The 18,882-nt window shown below is 37.3% G+C and overlaps 2 protein-coding genes across 3 annotated transcripts in view; one reads left to right on the forward strand and one right to left on the reverse strand.

The window, feature by feature from the left end:
* Nucleotides 1-7,270, forward strand: part of LOC119580395 (OTU domain-containing protein 5-B-like) — a 17,777-nt gene extending 10,507 nt beyond the window's left edge. The window contains exons 2-10 of the mRNA XM_037928525.1: nt 1,481-1,662; nt 2,867-3,122; nt 3,559-3,669; nt 3,791-3,946; nt 4,176-4,332; nt 5,208-5,419; nt 5,789-5,914; nt 6,323-6,722; nt 6,866-7,270. Coding sequence (XP_037784453.1) covers nt 1,481-1,662; nt 2,867-3,122; nt 3,559-3,669; nt 3,791-3,946; nt 4,176-4,332; nt 5,208-5,419; nt 5,789-5,914; nt 6,323-6,722; nt 6,866-6,996 — 1,731 coding nt within the window. The 3' untranslated portion in view covers nt 6,997-7,270. The remainder of the gene's footprint in view (nt 1-1,480; nt 1,663-2,866; nt 3,123-3,558; nt 3,670-3,790; nt 3,947-4,175; nt 4,333-5,207; nt 5,420-5,788; nt 5,915-6,322; nt 6,723-6,865) is intronic.
* Nucleotides 7,271-12,197: 4,927 nt separating this feature from the next.
* LOC119580396 (protein trapped in endoderm-1-like) lies at nt 12,198-17,416 on the reverse strand. 2 transcript variants are annotated; one of them, XM_037928527.1, is made up of 4 exons: nt 15,815-17,416; nt 14,992-15,112; nt 13,976-14,169; nt 12,198-13,515 (listed from the first exon to the last, which is right to left on the reverse strand). In XM_037928527.1, exons 1-4 carry the CDS (start codon nt 16,279-16,281, stop codon nt 13,164-13,166), a joined length of 1,134 nt encoding a protein of 377 aa, XP_037784455.1. In that variant the 5' UTR covers nt 16,282-17,416; the 3' UTR covers nt 12,198-13,163. The 2 variants fall into 2 exon arrangements, with proteins under 2 accessions (XP_037784455.1, XP_037784454.1); XM_037928526.1 differs by having other exon boundaries at nt 12,198-13,533.
* Between the last annotated feature and the right edge of the window lie 1,466 nt (nt 17,417-18,882).

Below are 18,882 nucleotides of genomic sequence, written 5' to 3' on the forward strand. Positions count from 1 at the left end.
GGAGAGAGAGAGAGAGAGAAAAGGAAAAGGGAGAGAAAGAGAGAAAAGGAAAGAGAGAAGAGAGAAAGGAAAGAGAGAAAGAGAGAGAGAGAAGAAAAGAGAGGGATGGAGAGAAAGAGAGAAGAAAAGAGAAAAAGAGAAGAGAGAGAGTAGAAAAGAGAGAGCGAGAGAAGTTTTAAGAAGATGTGAGAGTGAGAGAGTGAGAGAGTGAGAGAGTGAGAGAGTGAGAGAGTGAGAGAGTGAGAGAGTGAGAGAGTGAGAGAGTGAGAGAGTGAGAGAGAGAGAGAGAGAGAGAGAGAGAGAGAGAGAGAGAGAGAGGGAGAGAGAGAGAGAGAGAGAGAGAGAGAGAGAGAGAGAGAGAGAATGGTTGAGAATGATGCAAGTGAGAAAGTGAATGAAATTAGGGTAATTCTAACTTGCACTGATACATATGTTGCACTGGTAAATTGTTTAGTCTACTTACTTGGCTTAAGATACACCTATGTGTTACTCACCATCCTTGAGTGGTAAATAACTAGGGGTTTCATAATGATTGATAAGGATATTGTAGAGTAAGTGAAAAAGAGGTGGAAGCAAACCAAAAAAATTATTTCCAGCCTAGTGATGTATCGCAATAAGGTGCCAAGACGTGACTGTGTGATACACTTGAGTAGTACAGTGTTTGGGGGTGAATTGAGGGGAAAGAAACTCTTTTACGTTATCACATTTATTTCACAATAAATACGTGCTAGAGACACAACCTCAGGGACAGTATGGTGGATATGGATTATTATTATTATTGTTATTATTATTATTATTATTATTATTATTATTATTATTATCTTTATTATTATTATTATTTTTTTTTTTTTCATTATTATTATTATTATTATTTTTTTATTATTATTATTATTATTATTATTATTATTATTATTATTATTATTATTATTATTATTATTTTTTAATTATTATTATTATTTTATTATTATTATTTTTAATGGACTGCATTTGTTTCATTCATAACAAAAGAGATACAGAGAAGGCAGCCCATCAGTTTTTGACAGCTTGTGCATGATTGTGGCAATTAGGACTTAGCCCTCGCACACATATCTTGGTGGTAAAGAAATTGCGTGTTACTGTAATGTAATTGAAAGGGCACTGAAATTAAATTGACAAAGGTAAATGGAATTATGTGGGGGGGGGGGGGAAACTGTGCTTAAGATATATTCTTCATTTGTGGTTATAGATTATCTGGCATTCTTTGGAGAGAATTTTAGGTAGATGTTGACAAAGAGGTTAATTGCACAGAAGTGGGAGCTTTTGTTTAGTTTGATATATGTAGTGAGAATGTCCACATTAGGGAAAAAAAACACGAAAACATATGGAACTATGCTTATTGACCATTATATATCTCCTTTTTTTTTTTTTTTTTTTTTTTTTTTTTTTCCCTCATGTAATTGATGTATTTTTTTAAGAAAAAATGTTTGCTTTCAATCCGCAGACTGGTGAAGCCACAAGGTATCTATCTTCTTCGTCACCTCCACCTTGTTGGCCACCCCCGCCCCCCTCAGCCACACCGAGGGAGGAGAAGCGGCCATCTCATGCGTCACCTACACACTTTGAGGATTCACATGAGAGTGGCCCATCACACAGCAAGAGGAGATACAGGGCAAGTCCTCTAAGGTATGTCATTGTATTGCTATTATACAGAAAAGTTCACACACACACACATGCACAATCATGCACACACACACTTGCAACACATAGATGCAACACAGTTACTCACAGTTACTCACTGACTCACTCACTCACTCGCTCACTCACTCACTCACTCACTCACTCACTCACTCACTCACTCACTCACTCACTCACTCACTCACTCACTCACTCTCTCTCTCTCTCTCTCTCTCTCTCTCTCTCTCTCCTCTCTCTCTCTCGCTCTCTCGCTCTCTCGCTCTCTCTCTCTCTCTCTCTCTCTCTCTCTCTCTCTCTCTCTCTCTCTCTCTCTCTCTCTCTCACTCAGAGTCTCACACACAGACACAGACAGACATGCTTAGACACACACACAAATTAACAAAGAATTGTGTAGATGCACATCCACACTCACACCCACACGCACTCATAACACCTCCCTCCCCACACACACACATATGTTATAAATGTTGTCTTTTGTTTTGTGTATATATAGTTACTCAGCAATTTTCACTTTACTCTGGTTGTTCAGTATGGTATGACATAACACACTTGTGATGTCTGCTTTCTGCCATGTTTATTGCTCCTAGCAGAAAAAAGTATGTTTATATGAATAATTTATAGGTGTTATACTTTTGAAAATGATATACAGGTACAAGGGTTATCTTTAAATTCAGTATCAGTAATTGTACAGTAACAGCATTACAATTCAGTACAAATGTATAAGTTATTCGTGAAGTTGAAAGTTTATGTTTTAATTTTATTTTTTGAAGTGATTAAAGGTCATAGATGAAGCCTTCCTTTCTTAATGTTAAATGGAACATAGGGGAGTGAGAAACAGCGAGTGACAAATGGGGAGTGCGGAGGTAAGGAAGGAAAACGTATAGTAGGAGTAAGGGGAGGGAAGGGAGAAAGAAAATGGAGGAAAGATAGGGATTAGGAAGGAAGAAGGGTAGATGGAGGAAAAAGAAAAAAAGGGCTAGGAAATAGGAAGAAGGGAGGGGAGAAAGAAAAGGGGAAGGAAGGAGAGAGGGACAGGGAGAGAAGTGAGGTAGAGAGGGGGAGGAAATTGAAGCAGGAGAAAGAATGAAAGAAGAGGAATGATTAAAATAAGGAAATAGAAAAAAGAGAAGAAAGGAAGTTAGCGAAAGAGAGAGAGAGAAAGAAATAATCTGACGCAGAAAATTGTTTACAGGAGTGTGCGTCCCAAACACCGCGATCACAGGGAGCACCGTGGAAATGCCTCTCCCCCCTATCCCAGCACAAGCAGCGGATGGAGTGTGACCCAGGTCAACCACCAGCACCCACACCCACACCCTCACCCACACCCTCACCCTCACCCTCACCCACACCAACATCCCTACCCACACCAACATGCCCACGCCCATTCCCACCCGATCCCCATGTCCACCAACATCACACCAGCTCTACCTCCGGCACTTTCTCCTCAGGTGAGTTCTTCCTTCTTATTGTCTGTCTTTCTTTTCTATTCTTCTCTTTTCTTTTCTTTTATTTATTTATTTATTTATTTTTTATTTTTATTTTATTTCCCATAGTGGATATTGTGCCTAGGCTGGATGAAGGACATTTTGAAAAAGTGAAGTGTATATTCTGGATTATTTCTTTGGTTTGTGGTCTGTACAGGCAGTAGAGAGATAGTTTTAGTTTGTTCTCAATAACAATCAAGAAGATAAACAATTTGGTAGACTAGTATGAATCCAGGAACTAATTAATTTATATTTATTTATTGAGGTATTAATGCATTACAATGTGTTTCAGCATGTATATAGACCTATGGGGATAAATCTTAAAGGCCAGGCAGGCTTCCCAGATTGGAAGCATTCCTTTACTGTACATGTATATCTAACCACATGATCCATATCTCAGGCTGGGCCGTCCCAGCCTCGTGAGGAAGAGGAGAATGACCACAGCGGCTACAACAGTGGCGATGAGTATGAGCCGTTTGGGTGGAACCTCACAGCTGACCAGTGGGAGGAGGTAGGGCAAAATGTACTCACGTTTTATTTTCTAGTTTTGCCCGATGGCTATAATCATGCACTGCTTGTGATCTCTGTGAACTGTGATGTGATGTACTGTAATCTCTCTTTATAATGTGCAGAAGGAGAGGAGATTTGAGAAGAAGATGAAGAAGAAGGGGCTCATGATCAAGAAAATGAGGGAGGATGGAGCTTGCTTGTTCCGCGCTGTTGCTGATCAGGTCTACGGAGACCAAGACATGCATGGTAATGTACGTCAGCACTGCATGGATTATATTGTAAGTATGCAGGAGTGTTTGTGCGAGTTTATATCTTTAACAAAATACATAATTCATACTGTTTGTAATTGGGTAATCGTGTAGAACTTTGTTGACCTCTCATATATGGAATTTTGAACAAAGGACATGATTGGAATTTTAGTATTTGATGGTTGTAAAGACACTCTGGCCTGTGTGTCCGGCCATCCATAAATATTCAATGTGTGAATTCTTCTTCTTCCCTCGACAGTCCAGAAATGAAGATGCGTTTGCCCCATTTGTTTCGGAGAACTTCCAGACGTATGTCCAAAGAAAAAGACGCGATGACTGCTTTGGTAATCATATTGAGTTGGCAGCCATGTCCGAAATGTATAACCGCATCATTGAGGTCTATTGTTATAGTGTTGGTAAGTACTTTAAGTTTTAGAGTTGATTTGCATTTTTGGTGATGAATGTAGTGTCATTATTTTGGTCATTTATCAACGTGAAGATTTATTTCATTATTTACTCATTTATTTGTTCATTGATTATTATTGTAATTGTTGTAATTGTTATTGCTGTTGCTGTTGTTATTATTATTATTATTATTATTATTATTATTATTATTATTATTATTATTATTATTATTATTACTGTTACTATTACTATTATGATGGTAATAATAACAAAATAATAATAATAATAATAATAATAATAATAATAATGATAATGTAAAAATAATGGTAATGATAATAATAGTGATGATAATAATAGTAATGATAATAATAATAGTAATAGTAATAATGATAATAATAATAATAATATGATGATAATAATAATAATAATAATAATAATAATTATCACCCTAGGTCACTGGTAGTGACTTGGTGTTTGATTTTAATTATCAGATCTAAGGAAACTTTCATATAAAATAATAATAATAATAATGATATTAATAATGGTAGTATTAAAAATAATAATGATAATAATAGTAGATGTAATAATAGTAATAGCAATAGTACTACTACTACTACTACTACTACTACTAATTATCATCATCATCATCATTATCATCATCATTATTGTTATTATTATTGTTATTATTATTTCGATTGCTATTGTTGTTGTTATTATTATTATTATTATTATTATTATTATTATTATTATTATTATTCCTGTAATTACTGTTATTGTTATTGTTGTCTTGACTCCTACAGAACCATTCAATGGTACTACTACCATAATTGTTAGTATTATTGTGGTTATTGTTTTCATTGTTATTATGATCTTTTGACTCTTTCAGAGCCAATCAATAGTTTCCAAGGATCCCTTCAGACAGACAACGAACCCATCCGTTTGAGCTACCACATGGGCACGCACTACAACAGCCTCGTGGACCCGTACAAAGCCACAATAGGGGTGGGGCTCGGTCTCCCCGGCTTCCAGCCAGGCCTGGCCGAGAAGAACCTGCTGAAGGAAGCCACAAGACAGAGTGAGAATGTGCATTTAGAGCAGGTGGGTTTTGTTTTTTTGTCAGCTTTTCTGAGTTTCTGTAATTTAATTATTTATTTATTTATTTATTTGTTATTGTTATTCTTCTCTTTTCTCTTCTCTCTTTTCTTCTCTTTTCTTCTCTCTTCTCTTCTCATCTCTTACTTCTCTTCTTTTCTTTTCTCTTCTCTTCTCTTCTCTTCTCTTCTCTTTTGTGAGAGGAAAGGTGTATTGCATAATGCTTATTCTTGAATTATTACAGTTAGCTACTGTTTGTGCTTAGCTGAGTATGAGATTCAAATTGATATTCCTTGCAATCTCTTTTCCCTTGAAATCATGTATTTGACTTTTTTTAAATTTTTTTCATTTGTATTTTCTCTTCCTCTCTCTTAGGCTATGTTGGAGGACAAAATTCGTGCTACTGACTTTGAAGCCACAAATGATGCCATAGAAGAGCAAGTTGCCCACGAAAGTTATCTTCAGTGGCTGAGAGATAATGAAAAGCGAAGTAAAAGTCAGGTAAGATTGATCAATTTTGTTATTATCACTTCTGTTGGTGATGGTATTGAAAATTAGTTACGGGTCAGTAAATTTTGATTTTTTTGGTGCATATCGTCAGTTTTCCCATTTTCACCCACCTTGTTTGGTAACTAAGGTAACAACTCTGGGCAACTCTGTAGCTAGTTTATAGGTAAAATGTTTAGAAAAATTAAAGTTTGCCTTCACTGTAGATGCCTGTCTATTTTGGTGAATACAAACAATTGATGCCACTACAGAAAGATGACTAGCTGATTGTGCAGGGAGTGTCATTCTGCACTGCCAACTGCAACTGATGGCTTGATAACATGCCATCCACATGCATTGCAATTGATTCTGATATATCAAATAGAAAATGGCAGTTGTATCAAAGGATCTATCATTCTGCAGAGACCCCCATCATCCCCCTCAAGCTCTGGCCATAGTGAGAGGTGTCGGGGCAGGACCTCACCTCTCCACCCGGCCCCCCAGCCCGAGGGATCCAGCGACACAGCCCGAAGCTCTCCCAGGTCTTCACCCCGCACCAGTGAGCTCGCCCGGCTGTCCCCACGGGGCTCCACGTCCCCCATGGGCTCCACCTCCTCTCATGGTTCTACCTCACCCAGAGGGTCGAGTTCACCCCGCGGGTCCACTAGTTCAAAGGACACAGCCATGGAGTCGACCGAAGACCAGGCAGTACCGGGCTCCTCCAAGGACCCCATGCCTTCGTCTTCAGGCTACTCATGCATGGGGGAGTTCATGGTCAATGAGAGGGCCTCTTTCCTCAACCTCCTCCCATCAGACATATTCGGTGAGTCAGGGGAGTGGGTTGTTCGAAGGGACAGTTTGTCATTATTGAATGATTTGGGATGCAAAACTCCGTGAGACGTAAGACTTCTCCTGGTCCATAGACTGCTGACTCTTAAGCTCTTTCTCTCCTTTACTTTCCAACAGGTTTGAGTGACTATTCCAATGCAGAGGCAGACATCCTGGCCCAGGTCCTTGCAGCCAGCCAGCAGGAGTACTTAGACTCCCTGAAGTGCAAGACGAAAGAGGACAGCTCTGACTCCTCCTCCTCCTCGTAACCCTCAGTCTTTCTGTAGCAAAATCTGCCATTTTTTCAAAATATGCATTCTTAGTCATGACAGACCAAGTCAAAAATCATTTCATGGCAACAAAATTTTGCAACACAAGTTTGCCTTTGTAATCATGGATAACCCAGCATACTTATACATTTTTGTCTTATTTACAAGAGTTGTGTGAAGAAAAAGGTAAAGAAGAAGAGAGGAAAAAAACAATATACAAGACAAAGCAGTTTGCAGAAGTTTAGTTTCCGCTGAAGCATCTTTTGACAAAGTTGCTTAAAAGACCATAACAGTAGTATTGGAAATCCAGTAATTTGTAATAATCATTTCAACATCATTAGTTCAAGCTGCTCATCAGTGCTTGTGACCCGGGAAGTCATTCATTTAGTTTTAGCCATTTTCCCTTATAATTATGATTCAGGTATTTAGATTATGCTTCATGAGTCCATTTTTCATCATCACTGAAAGTGTTAGAACTGTGTGGACCACACCACATTCATTTTTGAGTCGACACAGTCTTGATTATAATATAATATATTTAATTATTATGCACGTGTGTGACACAGAACACACAACAACACACAACACACCACACACACACACACACACACACACACACAACACACACACAACACCACACACACACACACACACACACACACACACACACACACACACACACACACACACACACACACACACACACACACACACACACACACACACACACACACACACACACACACACACACACACACACATTCTCTCTTTCTTTCTTTCTTTCTTTCTCTTTCTCTTTTTCTCACTCACTCACATACACATTCACTCATTCACATAGACACTCATACATATTCATGCACTTACACACTCGCTCACATACACACTCACTCACTCACATACACACTCACTCACTCACATACACACTCACTCACTCACATACACACTCACTCACATACACACTCACTCACTCACATACTCACTCACTCACTCACTCACTCACACCACACACACACACACACACACACACACACACACACACACACACACACCTCTCTCTCTCTCTCTCTCTCTCTCTCTCTCTCTCTCTCTCTCTCTCTCTCTCTCTCTCTCTCTCTCTCTCTCTCTCTCTCACCTCTAGCCTCTGAAAGCCCTCATGTAAGGCTCACAGTCACAAAGTTGCCCCTAATACAAAAAAATTCACATACACCTCTTGTTCCTCCATCATCACTAACATAATTGTATGTGTCAAACGATTATTGATATAGGACCGACTCATAGCTCACATAGCATTAGAAAAGAAATCAAACAATCATCTGGTGTCTTAGGAGAAGCAAGCAAGGTGGCAAGTGAGCAGGGCATGAAATGATATGTTTTAGTCTTTATCTCTTTGTGTTTTGTTGTTGCGTATGGCGTTCGTTCAGATATGCCGATACTGGTGCTGTTGTTGTATTGGTGGGAATTGGCATGCATTTGTTTGATTTGTGGGTGTTTTATTTATTTATTTATTTATATTTTTATTTATTTATTATTATTTTTTTTTTCTGGGAATCTGGCTTAATTGAGAGTGGGATTTGTTGTTTCTTTGTTTTATGTAAAGCATGGTCTCTAAAGGGAGAAAAAGAAAGAAAAAGTCAAAATCATGAAACATTCACATGAAGATGTTCATTGTGTTAGTCATATATCTGTGTCATTGAAGATATGTGTAGGTTTTGAAACATTGTAATGATAGGTTTATGGTGGCCTCGTCTGCTTTGTAGAGTTGAAGTTGAGTTTTTTTCTAGTGTTTTTTTCTAGTGGCAATATTGTTAAATCTGACCAATGTGTTTGCCATTATTTCATGCCCTGTACCAAATGTTAGTGTTGATAGAGCAATTCTTGGCATAGTCTTTTCTTTTCTTTTCTATATTATTCATCCTCTGAATACAGTAAGTAAAAGGTATAAAATTATAATTTTCATATGCTGACATTTGTTCTGTTCTTTTGCTGTTTCTTTTAATTTTGTGGGTTATAAGTTGTCCTATCATTTTTCTCTCTTCATCTCTTATTACATATGCAAACGTTAACTTATTATCATAATGAATTTTCACTCTTTGATATTCGAGTTTTAGAATATCAGTTCATTTTGGGTTCCATTGAATTTCCATGTTTGCATTTCTGAACATCCAAATAGTCGGAATATTCATCATTGATATGTTTTAAGTAAGTGCAAAAATGCAGTTCATGTCTACCTCACACGTTGCTGAGCGTGCCAAGTAATTTGGTGAAATGGGTGCGTTTTCTTCTTCTTCTTCTTCTTCTTCTTCTTCCATAAACTTCTTCTTCTTCTTCTTCCATAAACTTCTTCTTCTTCCATTCTTCTTCTTCTTCTTCTTCTTCTTCTCATGGAAGGCTATATTTTTTCTCGAACATATTATAGGGTACTTTTTTTAACTGAATGAAGGCTGTAACAGATATCAAGAACAGTAGATTTAATTTAAAAACTACAGACAGCTACAAAAAAAATATTGCAATACAGTGGAAGACCCTTTAAAAGAAGAAAGAAGAAGACATTAGAAATATATTCAGCTTCCTATTACTTTGCTCATTCCATCAATAGTATTTTTGCCAAGACTGGTCACAAAAATACACAATTTTGTACTTGTCCTAAACACACTCCAAACACAGTAGGCTACTTTTTATTATTTTTTCTATATTTCCCATCCACTTAAATGAAACTAGGACATTAAACCCCCATTAATTGAATGTGGCACACGATTGGTCAGACTTGGCATTTGGGCATTTACTTAGGGCACCGAATGTGTTCGTTTATCCACTTCGGAATACGTTGTGTCTCCAGCAAAGAGGAGTGGTGGTTATTATTTTGATTATTTTTCCCCGCTGTAATGAAGACACGTGCATATTTTTTTTTCCTCTGTTACCATTGCTTGAGTAACTTGTTAAGTATAAACTCAAAATCTTTACATTTATGTCTTGGGGTCTTGTGGCATATAGAAATATTTATATTTTTGTGATTTATTTTGTGGATGTGAAGGTTTTTTCTAGCTGTTACGTGGAAAAAGTTTAAAAGAAAAATATAAAATGTTTTGTTGAACTGTTTTTGTATTTATTGTTTAAATATTTATTCATTTGTTTTACACAATATTGATAATGATAATAACTTAGAGTAATAATCATTGGCGAGAAAAAGCTATGTATTAAAAGATTACTTTGCTTTATAGAATGTCAATGGAGAATGTCCAATCCCTATCTTTTTTGCATATTTATTAGGCCTCTGAGCTTCTAATACCATTTGCCAAAAATTCCAAAGAAATAGCTTGGTTCTAATAGTGCTTACTGTTAAACCAGTCAAGATCAATCAAGGTATCTGTTAACGTGTCTAGTGGAGAGCTGATGTATAGAGCATACATTCTCGGCTTGTGCAATTTGTGTTTCCCTTTCTGTTTTTCCTTTTTTTTCTGTTTTGTTTGCTCCTTGAAATCTGGTCAGGCAACCTTTTAAGAAGTACTTCTAACATGGAATAGTGAATGACGTTTTGGCACATTTACGTCATATTGCTACAGGATTGTAAATATTAGGCATGATCTCAAGACAAGAGAGTGACTATATAGAGATAAACATTCAGAAATGGAAGCATATGATTTAAATTATTCTTTTATCTTTTTTTTTTTTAAGTAATTATTAGATTTATTTTTCTTTTTTTGCCATGTTCCTCATATTACAAATTAATTATCTGTATGCATGTGTATCAAGAAGACCTTTGTCTCCAAAGATACTAAAACTTGAAGGAATCAGAAGCAACTCACCCTCCCTCCCTCCCCCCCTTGTCTGCTGCCAAGAGACTGATAGCAGTTTGAAGTTTTTGAGACATCATGTGCTTATTTATAGTTATTTGTCCTTTTAGTTTTTTTTTTTTTTTTTTTTTTTACATCAAGGGAAATTTTGGTGTATGTGCCATTGTTGTGAGAATGCTGTAATTGGGTATTGCTTTAACTTACCAAGACATCCCACTATCAGTTTTTAAGTGTTGAATTAATCTCAGTGAAATACCATAAACTTGATACCTATTATGGTTTGCAATGTAGAGAGCAATAGGTATTAGGCTTTGTATGTTAAGTTCTTTTGTGATATTCTCATGTTTGTAATATTGTGTACCATGAAATGAAGAAAAAATGGAAACCAAGTACACAAAAAGCAGAGAGTGCTTGCTGTGTTGTGGATCATCTTACGAGGATCTATTTTACAATTAGTTATGTGCTTCAATTATAGAGGATATCCCATTTCCAGTGTATTGTGTGGAGTCAGAAATACTTTTTGAATGTGAAAGAGCGACTAGGGTACTACTAGATGTAAACTAAAGAACAAAATATTCTCATCATGTTCCCTATATTTTCTTCTTTTTTTCCACCTATGGCTGGGTCACTGTCTATGGTGTTAAAGAGATTTATTGCAGTTGTGGCATCCACATTCCTTTTCTCTTAAAATGGAAAATGTCCAGTATTGATGCTATAGATATGTAATGAAATGTCTGCACCAAAGTGATGTTTTGAATGACTAACCTGCAACCCTTTGCAGTTGCTTATTATATTTATGGGTAATACACAGAGTTGAACTGAAATATTTTGTAATAACTTCAAGTATATTTATATAACATGCAGAATTGTGCAGGCTCTATGTAAAAAGTGGAAAGTGTTCATCTGGTACATTATAAATGACAGAAACAAGTGTTATATTTCTATTCATGTATCTTTCTTGTTGCACTATTTTCCTGAGATTATGCTATGATTTACAGATTTGCCAAATTTACCAATATGTCACTCGGAAGCTTCCAGTCTTGATTGTATGTAGGAAAATTAGTTTTCCAATATTGCATTTAGTTGAACAGAAGGGTTGATAGGAAACATTATACCCTAGAGACTGATGTGTAGTCAAATTTATTTTTTAAAATTAAAATTTTATCTTTGTGTTATAATATACTCGATACACAATGTGTGTGATGTTTTTGTGCTCTTTACCACAGCAATTAATCAATATTATATACTAAATGAAATCCACAATTCCACGAAGACAGACGGATAGTACTAATGATGTATTGTATCATCAAGGGAGAGTGAAAATAAAGTGTAATGGAACTTTAAAGTCATATTGCAGTGGTGCTTAGAACCCACTATAATTTTTGAACAAGGATACTAGTTATGACTATCTTTTTTTCTTTTTTTTTTCTTTGGCTTGATGAAAGCGAAGGAATCTGTAAGTATATGTAAGTAAAATGAATTTGTAAATGATAATACCTGTGCGGTTTAACGTCTTAAGCGGCTAAGCAAATTCAGTATACATCTGAAGATATCCTTGTACGAGACTTGAAAACTGGGCTATAGTGTAGCAAATGTTGTACTACCCACAAGTGACACCAGTGACATTTTCAGCAAAAGTGTGCTGCATCATATGTTGTAGTTTGTTAATTTAGACAAATAAATACACTCTAACTAACATGGAATTTCTTCCCCTTTATGTGCATACACAGGCTTCATATGGAATCATTTTCTCGGTCTCAGTCTCGGTTTCTGTCTGTCTGGGAGCGGGAGAGGAAGGAACAGGGACAGGGACAGGGACAGGAAAAAAAGAGAAAGAGAAGGAGGGAGGAAGGGAGGGAGGGATAAAGAGAGGGAGGGAGGGATAAAGAGAGAGGGAGGGATAAAGAGAGAGAGAAAGGGAGAGGGAGAGGAGGAGTTAGTTTTGGAATAATATCTTAATGATCTGTCAAGAATGTTAGTTTATTATTTATCACATTCAGAGGTTCGTATTAACTGTTATAATCCATTATAACCACAAATACGTGTATACACATATCTGTATACAAATTTACAAACATTTGGTTACATGTGTGACTGGGTGTGAGTGACTGAGATGTGTCCGTATGAGAGAGAGTGAGTGTGAATGTGTGTGCATGTGTTTGTGCGTGTGATTAACCATGAAATCGTGCACACGATGTGTTACATGACAGCACCAGGACGAGCCATCGGGTCTCCTGAAGGAGGAGCAGAACCGAAGTGAGTTAATGAGCGAGATGTGTGTATATGAAAGAGGAGCGCGAGTGACTGCGTGTGCTTATGTTTGCGTGTGATTAACCACAAAATACGTGAACACGATCTACTACATGACTCCAGGGACTAGCACCAGGACGAGTCATCGGGTCTCTTGAAGGAGCAGCTGAAGGCTCCACCGACGTGTCTGATGCCTTCTCCTGCGTTCTGCCGCCCTCTGTCGCCTCTTCTGCAGCTCACCAAAATCCGAAAGGCTTTATTGAACCTATTGTTAGTAAAGCCGTAAATGGCAGTATTCGCCGCATACTGAATCCAGTATAGGCAGTTGAGGACGATGCCGATATCCTTATAGTAACCGTTCTCGTCCACGATGTTGTAAACGGCCATGGGCAGGATACACACGCAATACAGGATGGTTAAGCCCAAAACGCTTCGTCCTGCTGACCTGTAGCGTCGTGCCAGGAAAGCAGAGCGGCCGCTGGGCGAGGTAAAGATGCTTCAGTTGAATGTTCACGCAAGAGGAAAAGAAAATGTATATAGAATTCGCTTACAGGATTTGCTTGGGTAAGAGGAATTATTCTGAATATGGAATATATTAAAAAAAATCTTAGAAACTGACCTCGCAGCTTTGCTCGATTCATATGTATCGGAAATATCTCATGGCACATATCACTAAAGAAAAGATCGAACACCCACACACAACAAAACACCATACCAATATAAACAGTAAGTCAAAATGAATATAAAAATATTTCATATCATAATTCACATAAAGTAATATCTCACGCCGCAAAAAAAAAAAAAAAAAAAAAAAAAAAAAAAAAAAAAAAAAAAAAAAATATATATATATATATATATAATAATAAATATATATATATATATATATATATATAATATATATATATATATATCATCGCCAAAAATTGCTCTTCTCAAACCTCGCATCCTTGGACGTCGAGAACCCAGCCAGCAGCGCCTTCGACTTCCTCACGCGACGAAGGATGGCGACGTAGGAGGCTATCAGGATAACCATGGGCAGCATGATCTCCAGTCCCACCAGCAGCCCCCTGAACCTCGGCGACGTGATAAGCAGGTCGCATTTGTACGTCAGGGGATTAAAACCGTATTTTTTCTGGGGAAGATGGAAAGAAGGGTAAGGGGTGGGCGGGTTAAGAGGGATACGTGTGTAAGGGAATAAAATAGTTGTTGCTATACATGGCACGAAGGTATATGAATATATATACATATATATATATATATATATATATATATATATATATATATATATATATATATATATATATATATATTCCTCAATGTTTGGTTGTTTCTTCTGTGCAGATATATGTAGAAAACAATTGCACGTCAATGATTTATTTGTAAAGTGAAATACAAAATGTGCCTGAGAAATTTTGCGTATTTATAGTATTACCTCTGGAGAGGAATGCTCCTTATCAAAACGGACACACCCCAAACGTAACACATTCATCGCAATATTTTTATCCTCTCTGTGTGTTTGTGTCTCTTTTATGTCTTCCTGTCTGACTGTCTGCTTCTGTCTCTGGCTCCCTCCTTTTTTCTCCCCTTCACGCTTTCTCCCTCTCCCTTTATCTACTTTCTCTCCCTTTCATTTCCTCTTTAGTTCTCTCCTTATCAATCTACGCATCTATCAATCTACCCATTCATCTGTCTATCCATTCATCAATCACTCAATCAATCACTTTACCCATGCATTTAACCATCAATCACACAATCAGTCACTCTACCCATCCATCTATCTATCCATTAACCAATAATTCTACCCATCTATCTATCCATCCATCAGTCACTCTACCCATCCATCAGTCAATCACTCAATCACTCTACCCATCCACTTATCCATCAGTCACTCTACCCATCTATCAATCGATCACTCTACTCATCCGTCCAGCCATCCATCTATCAATCAACTGACCATAGAAATACCAGGCAGCTGAAATGCAAACCCGAGAGTCCACAGCACCACGCAGTACATCCTCGTTCTCCCCAGCGAGAAGACGCCACCACCGCTGCGTCCTCGGTAGATGTGGTAACTCCTGTTGGGTGAAGATGAATAAATGTTCCACTGTTCCACAACAAGGAGTAAATTTTCCACTGTTCCACAACAAGACGTAAGTCATGTTCTACACATGCGTAAGTTCCATGTTACAACAAGGAGTAAATGTTCCACTGTTCTACAACAAGGAGTAAATTTTCCACTGTTCCACAACAAGACGTAAATGTTCCACTGTTCAAAATAATTTCATGTTTACACAAGACGTAAATGTTCCACTGAGTTTAATTAAATAATTGTTATGTTATGTTTAGTGATTTTGGACGTTAGGAAGACTAATATGTTCATGTTATAGAAATAAAAGTCACACTATAGTTCTATAACAAGAGATAAATAAGTAATGTAAAATAATGATAATATTTTAATAATTAATAAAATGATAATATTCATGATATTTATTAATATTATGATAATTTAATAATGTATTTATGATTAATAAGGATATAATATTATGATAAAAAAAAGTAATAATTACTAATAAATGCATAAGTAGATGATTGAATAGTATTATATGAATGATAATGTTAATAATGATAATATAATAGATAATAATAATAGTATAATAAATATAATATAATAATATATAAAATATAAATATAATAAATAATAATATAATAATAATAATAATAATAATAATAATAATAATAATAACAATAATAATAATATTCACAGAAAAAACGCATACCTCTCAAGAGCCACAAGACCCAGGGTGTTGAATTCGACGTTACCGTTGAGGAGACGGAAGAACCCTGCGAAGGCGCATAGAGTCCCCGGCATCTCTTCCCCTTGGAGGTAAGACGCAACACACAGCGGCAGAGACACCGTGCAGTACAGCAGGTCGACTACAGCCAACTGTAAAACCAGCACGCTATCTGCCGTCACCTTCAGGACTCGTAGAGTTCGACGGGTCATCGCCTGCTGCACAAGGACGGTCACAACTACAAGGTTCCCCAGGCCGCCTATGAGGGAGACAGCCAGCCCGGAGACGATGGCCATGTTTAGTGCCCAAGGTGATGGAAGGGACAGGGTGGAGGCACCTGTGCTTAATACTGCGGTGGTATTTTCGAGCGAGCTAGTCATTGTTTTGAAGATGGCGCTGGTGTTTTGTTCTTCGAGAGGGTTCGTGGGTATTGCCATCTTTGCTAAAGTCATTCACTTGTGCGGGGATTACTTGTAAGGTTTAGAACTACAATCATTAATTTTTCAAGGATTTATGTGAACGAAGCTGAAGTTCTCTTGTAATCTAATTGCGGTTATATTTGTTTCTAGTACTGCCAAAATTTATCTTGTAAACTATTGCGGGATTTTCTAATACTATGCACAGCGCTTATTTTACTTCAAGAAAGACTGGCATTACTTTTCCCGTGGAGTCAAATTAAGCATGCTAAGCCAGGCATGAAAAATGGATAGAGTTAATCCTACAGAATATTCCAATTATTGGAGGCTGGTACCGGTTATTACACGGCACAGTAATTGCTTTGGAATCAGGGACCCGGTCAATGAAATAGTGAGCCCACTTCATGTGTAAATAAAACTAGATAGTTGGCAGATTGTTCAACAAATGATTACACCAGTTCTTACCCAAAAAAGTATGAATTTTCCGCATCAGCAATTATTCTCAGTTAATATCAGGTAGCACCAGAACAATTATTAAGAGAGGGCGAACGAGCTTCTTCAGTAGGAACGAATTTACGTGCGACCTTTACAAAGTGAAGAATGTTTACACCACGCTCAGTCAACTCTCTCAGTAAAGGTGATCAAGGGAACATTAGGCGTGTCTGGAGAGCACCTGACGTCGAACGAGTGGCGGTAAGGGAGAGGTTGGGTTGGTCGGCCTTCACTATTGTGAGTAAATCCTCTTCGTTTTATTTTCTCAGCTTCTTCACGCATCGTACTTCGTGGAAATAGGCACTGACTGGATATTGCTGCACAATTAGTAGAGGGATATTTTTTCATGTAAGTCTACTATAGACATTATCATTCTCCAGGCATATTTTGTGGAAAACATACGATGAACGTCACTCGAGAGAACAGTTTAAAGCTAGAAAAAAGATTAAAGGCAAGGCTGAAATGCAAATGGAATAAAAATAGCGACCGGAAGTTGAGTAAAAAGATGAAAGTAATACAGATGGGGACTTTGACGGACGGGTATGCCTTCACGAAAAAGTTATGATGTGTTATGACGTTTTGCTAACACAGCTGTCACATGTGCGAGGCAAGCCCGAACCGAAATATCGGAGAGAGAGTGGGGGGGGGGGAGAAGAGAGAGAGAGAGAGAGAGAGAGAGAGAGAGAGAGAGAGAGAGAGAGAGAGAGAGAGAGAGAGAGAGAGAGAGAGAGAGAGAGAGAGAGAAGAGAAGAGAAAAATATATATATAAAGAAAAGGAGAGAAAGAGAGAGAGGAGGGTGGGGAGAGAAGGGGAGAGAGATAGAATGGTGAAGACAGAGACAAAGAGACAGAGACCAGGTAAGAACAAGGGAGAGAAACAAGTTCCAACTCAAAACTTGATTTTATTATTATTATTATTATTATTATTATTATTATTGTTGTTTCAATGATCATCATATCACTATTTTTATCATAACAATCCCTTCAAGTCACCCTCTCTGCACATCAGAAGCCAACAACGTCCAAGAGACAGTGTTATGAGCTCTCTAATACGAGCGCCAATTTCCACACGTCCGAAGCCGGCGCTGATCGGAAACAAACTGACCCGAGAAGCTGCTCGCAACCCATACGTCCTCCCTCGCTCACCCCCTTAACTTATTTTCCCTTCACGCCTTCTCTCATCTCCCTCCCTCCTCCTCTTTTTTTTTCTCTCGCTCTTTTTTCTTACCCTTCCTTTACCTTCGTTGAGGCTCGAAGGCTTAGTCATCATCACGCGAACAACACGAGTGCGAAGCGGATGCCATATGAATGGATGAAACAAACAAGCTGGGACGAGATACCATAAATGGAGCAATGTTGACAGGATTCGAAACAGATTCTATAAAAAAAAGAAAAAGAAAAAAGAAATAAAGAAATAAATAAAGAAAAAAAAGGTCAATATGACAAGACGCAGATAAAAAATAATAATAAATAGATATTAATAATAATAATAATAATAATAATAATAATAATAATAATAATAATAATAATAATAATAATAAATAGATTCAATGCGGCGAAATCATGTGACAAGGTGACACCACGTGGTGGACCAACAGAAGCAAAAAAGAAATCACGAATGCAAGCAATAAGCAGTTCTATTCGATCGCAATATAGATCACACTGAACCAGTCTGGAAACAAGAAATGAATTCGAGTAGCAGGTAAGGAAAAAAGTTAGAAGTGATAAATACAGTGATAAATTTTTGCTGGGACATAGAAAAGTCTTGGGACGGGTATCTTGAGAACTGTAAGAAATTATTAAATGATAACCAGCAAGGGCGTGACCGCATGACCCTCGTATCGAGAATAAAAAGACGCTAAGTGATTGTGGACTAGGTTAAGGATCCCTTTCAAGTAATTTTGTGTATTGTCGTGATGAAACATAGTGGACAGGAACTAGAAATGGAAGACAGTGAACATGGGCTGGAACACATTTAGGATTAAGAAGAAAATTGATGATTTTTTATGAACATATGATGAAACAACTGGATGATCACGTGACAATATTGTGTTAATGCTTAAGAAAAATAAATGTGCTAGATATCAAGGTCATATATCAATATTGTGGAAGATATATATTTTTTATCAACAATTAATGGAAATA

Source organism: Penaeus monodon, chromosome 13 (genome assembly GCF_015228065.2).
Source record: "Penaeus monodon isolate SGIC_2016 chromosome 13, NSTDA_Pmon_1, whole genome shotgun sequence".
NCBI lineage: Eukaryota > Metazoa > Arthropoda > Malacostraca > Decapoda > Penaeidae > Penaeus > Penaeus monodon.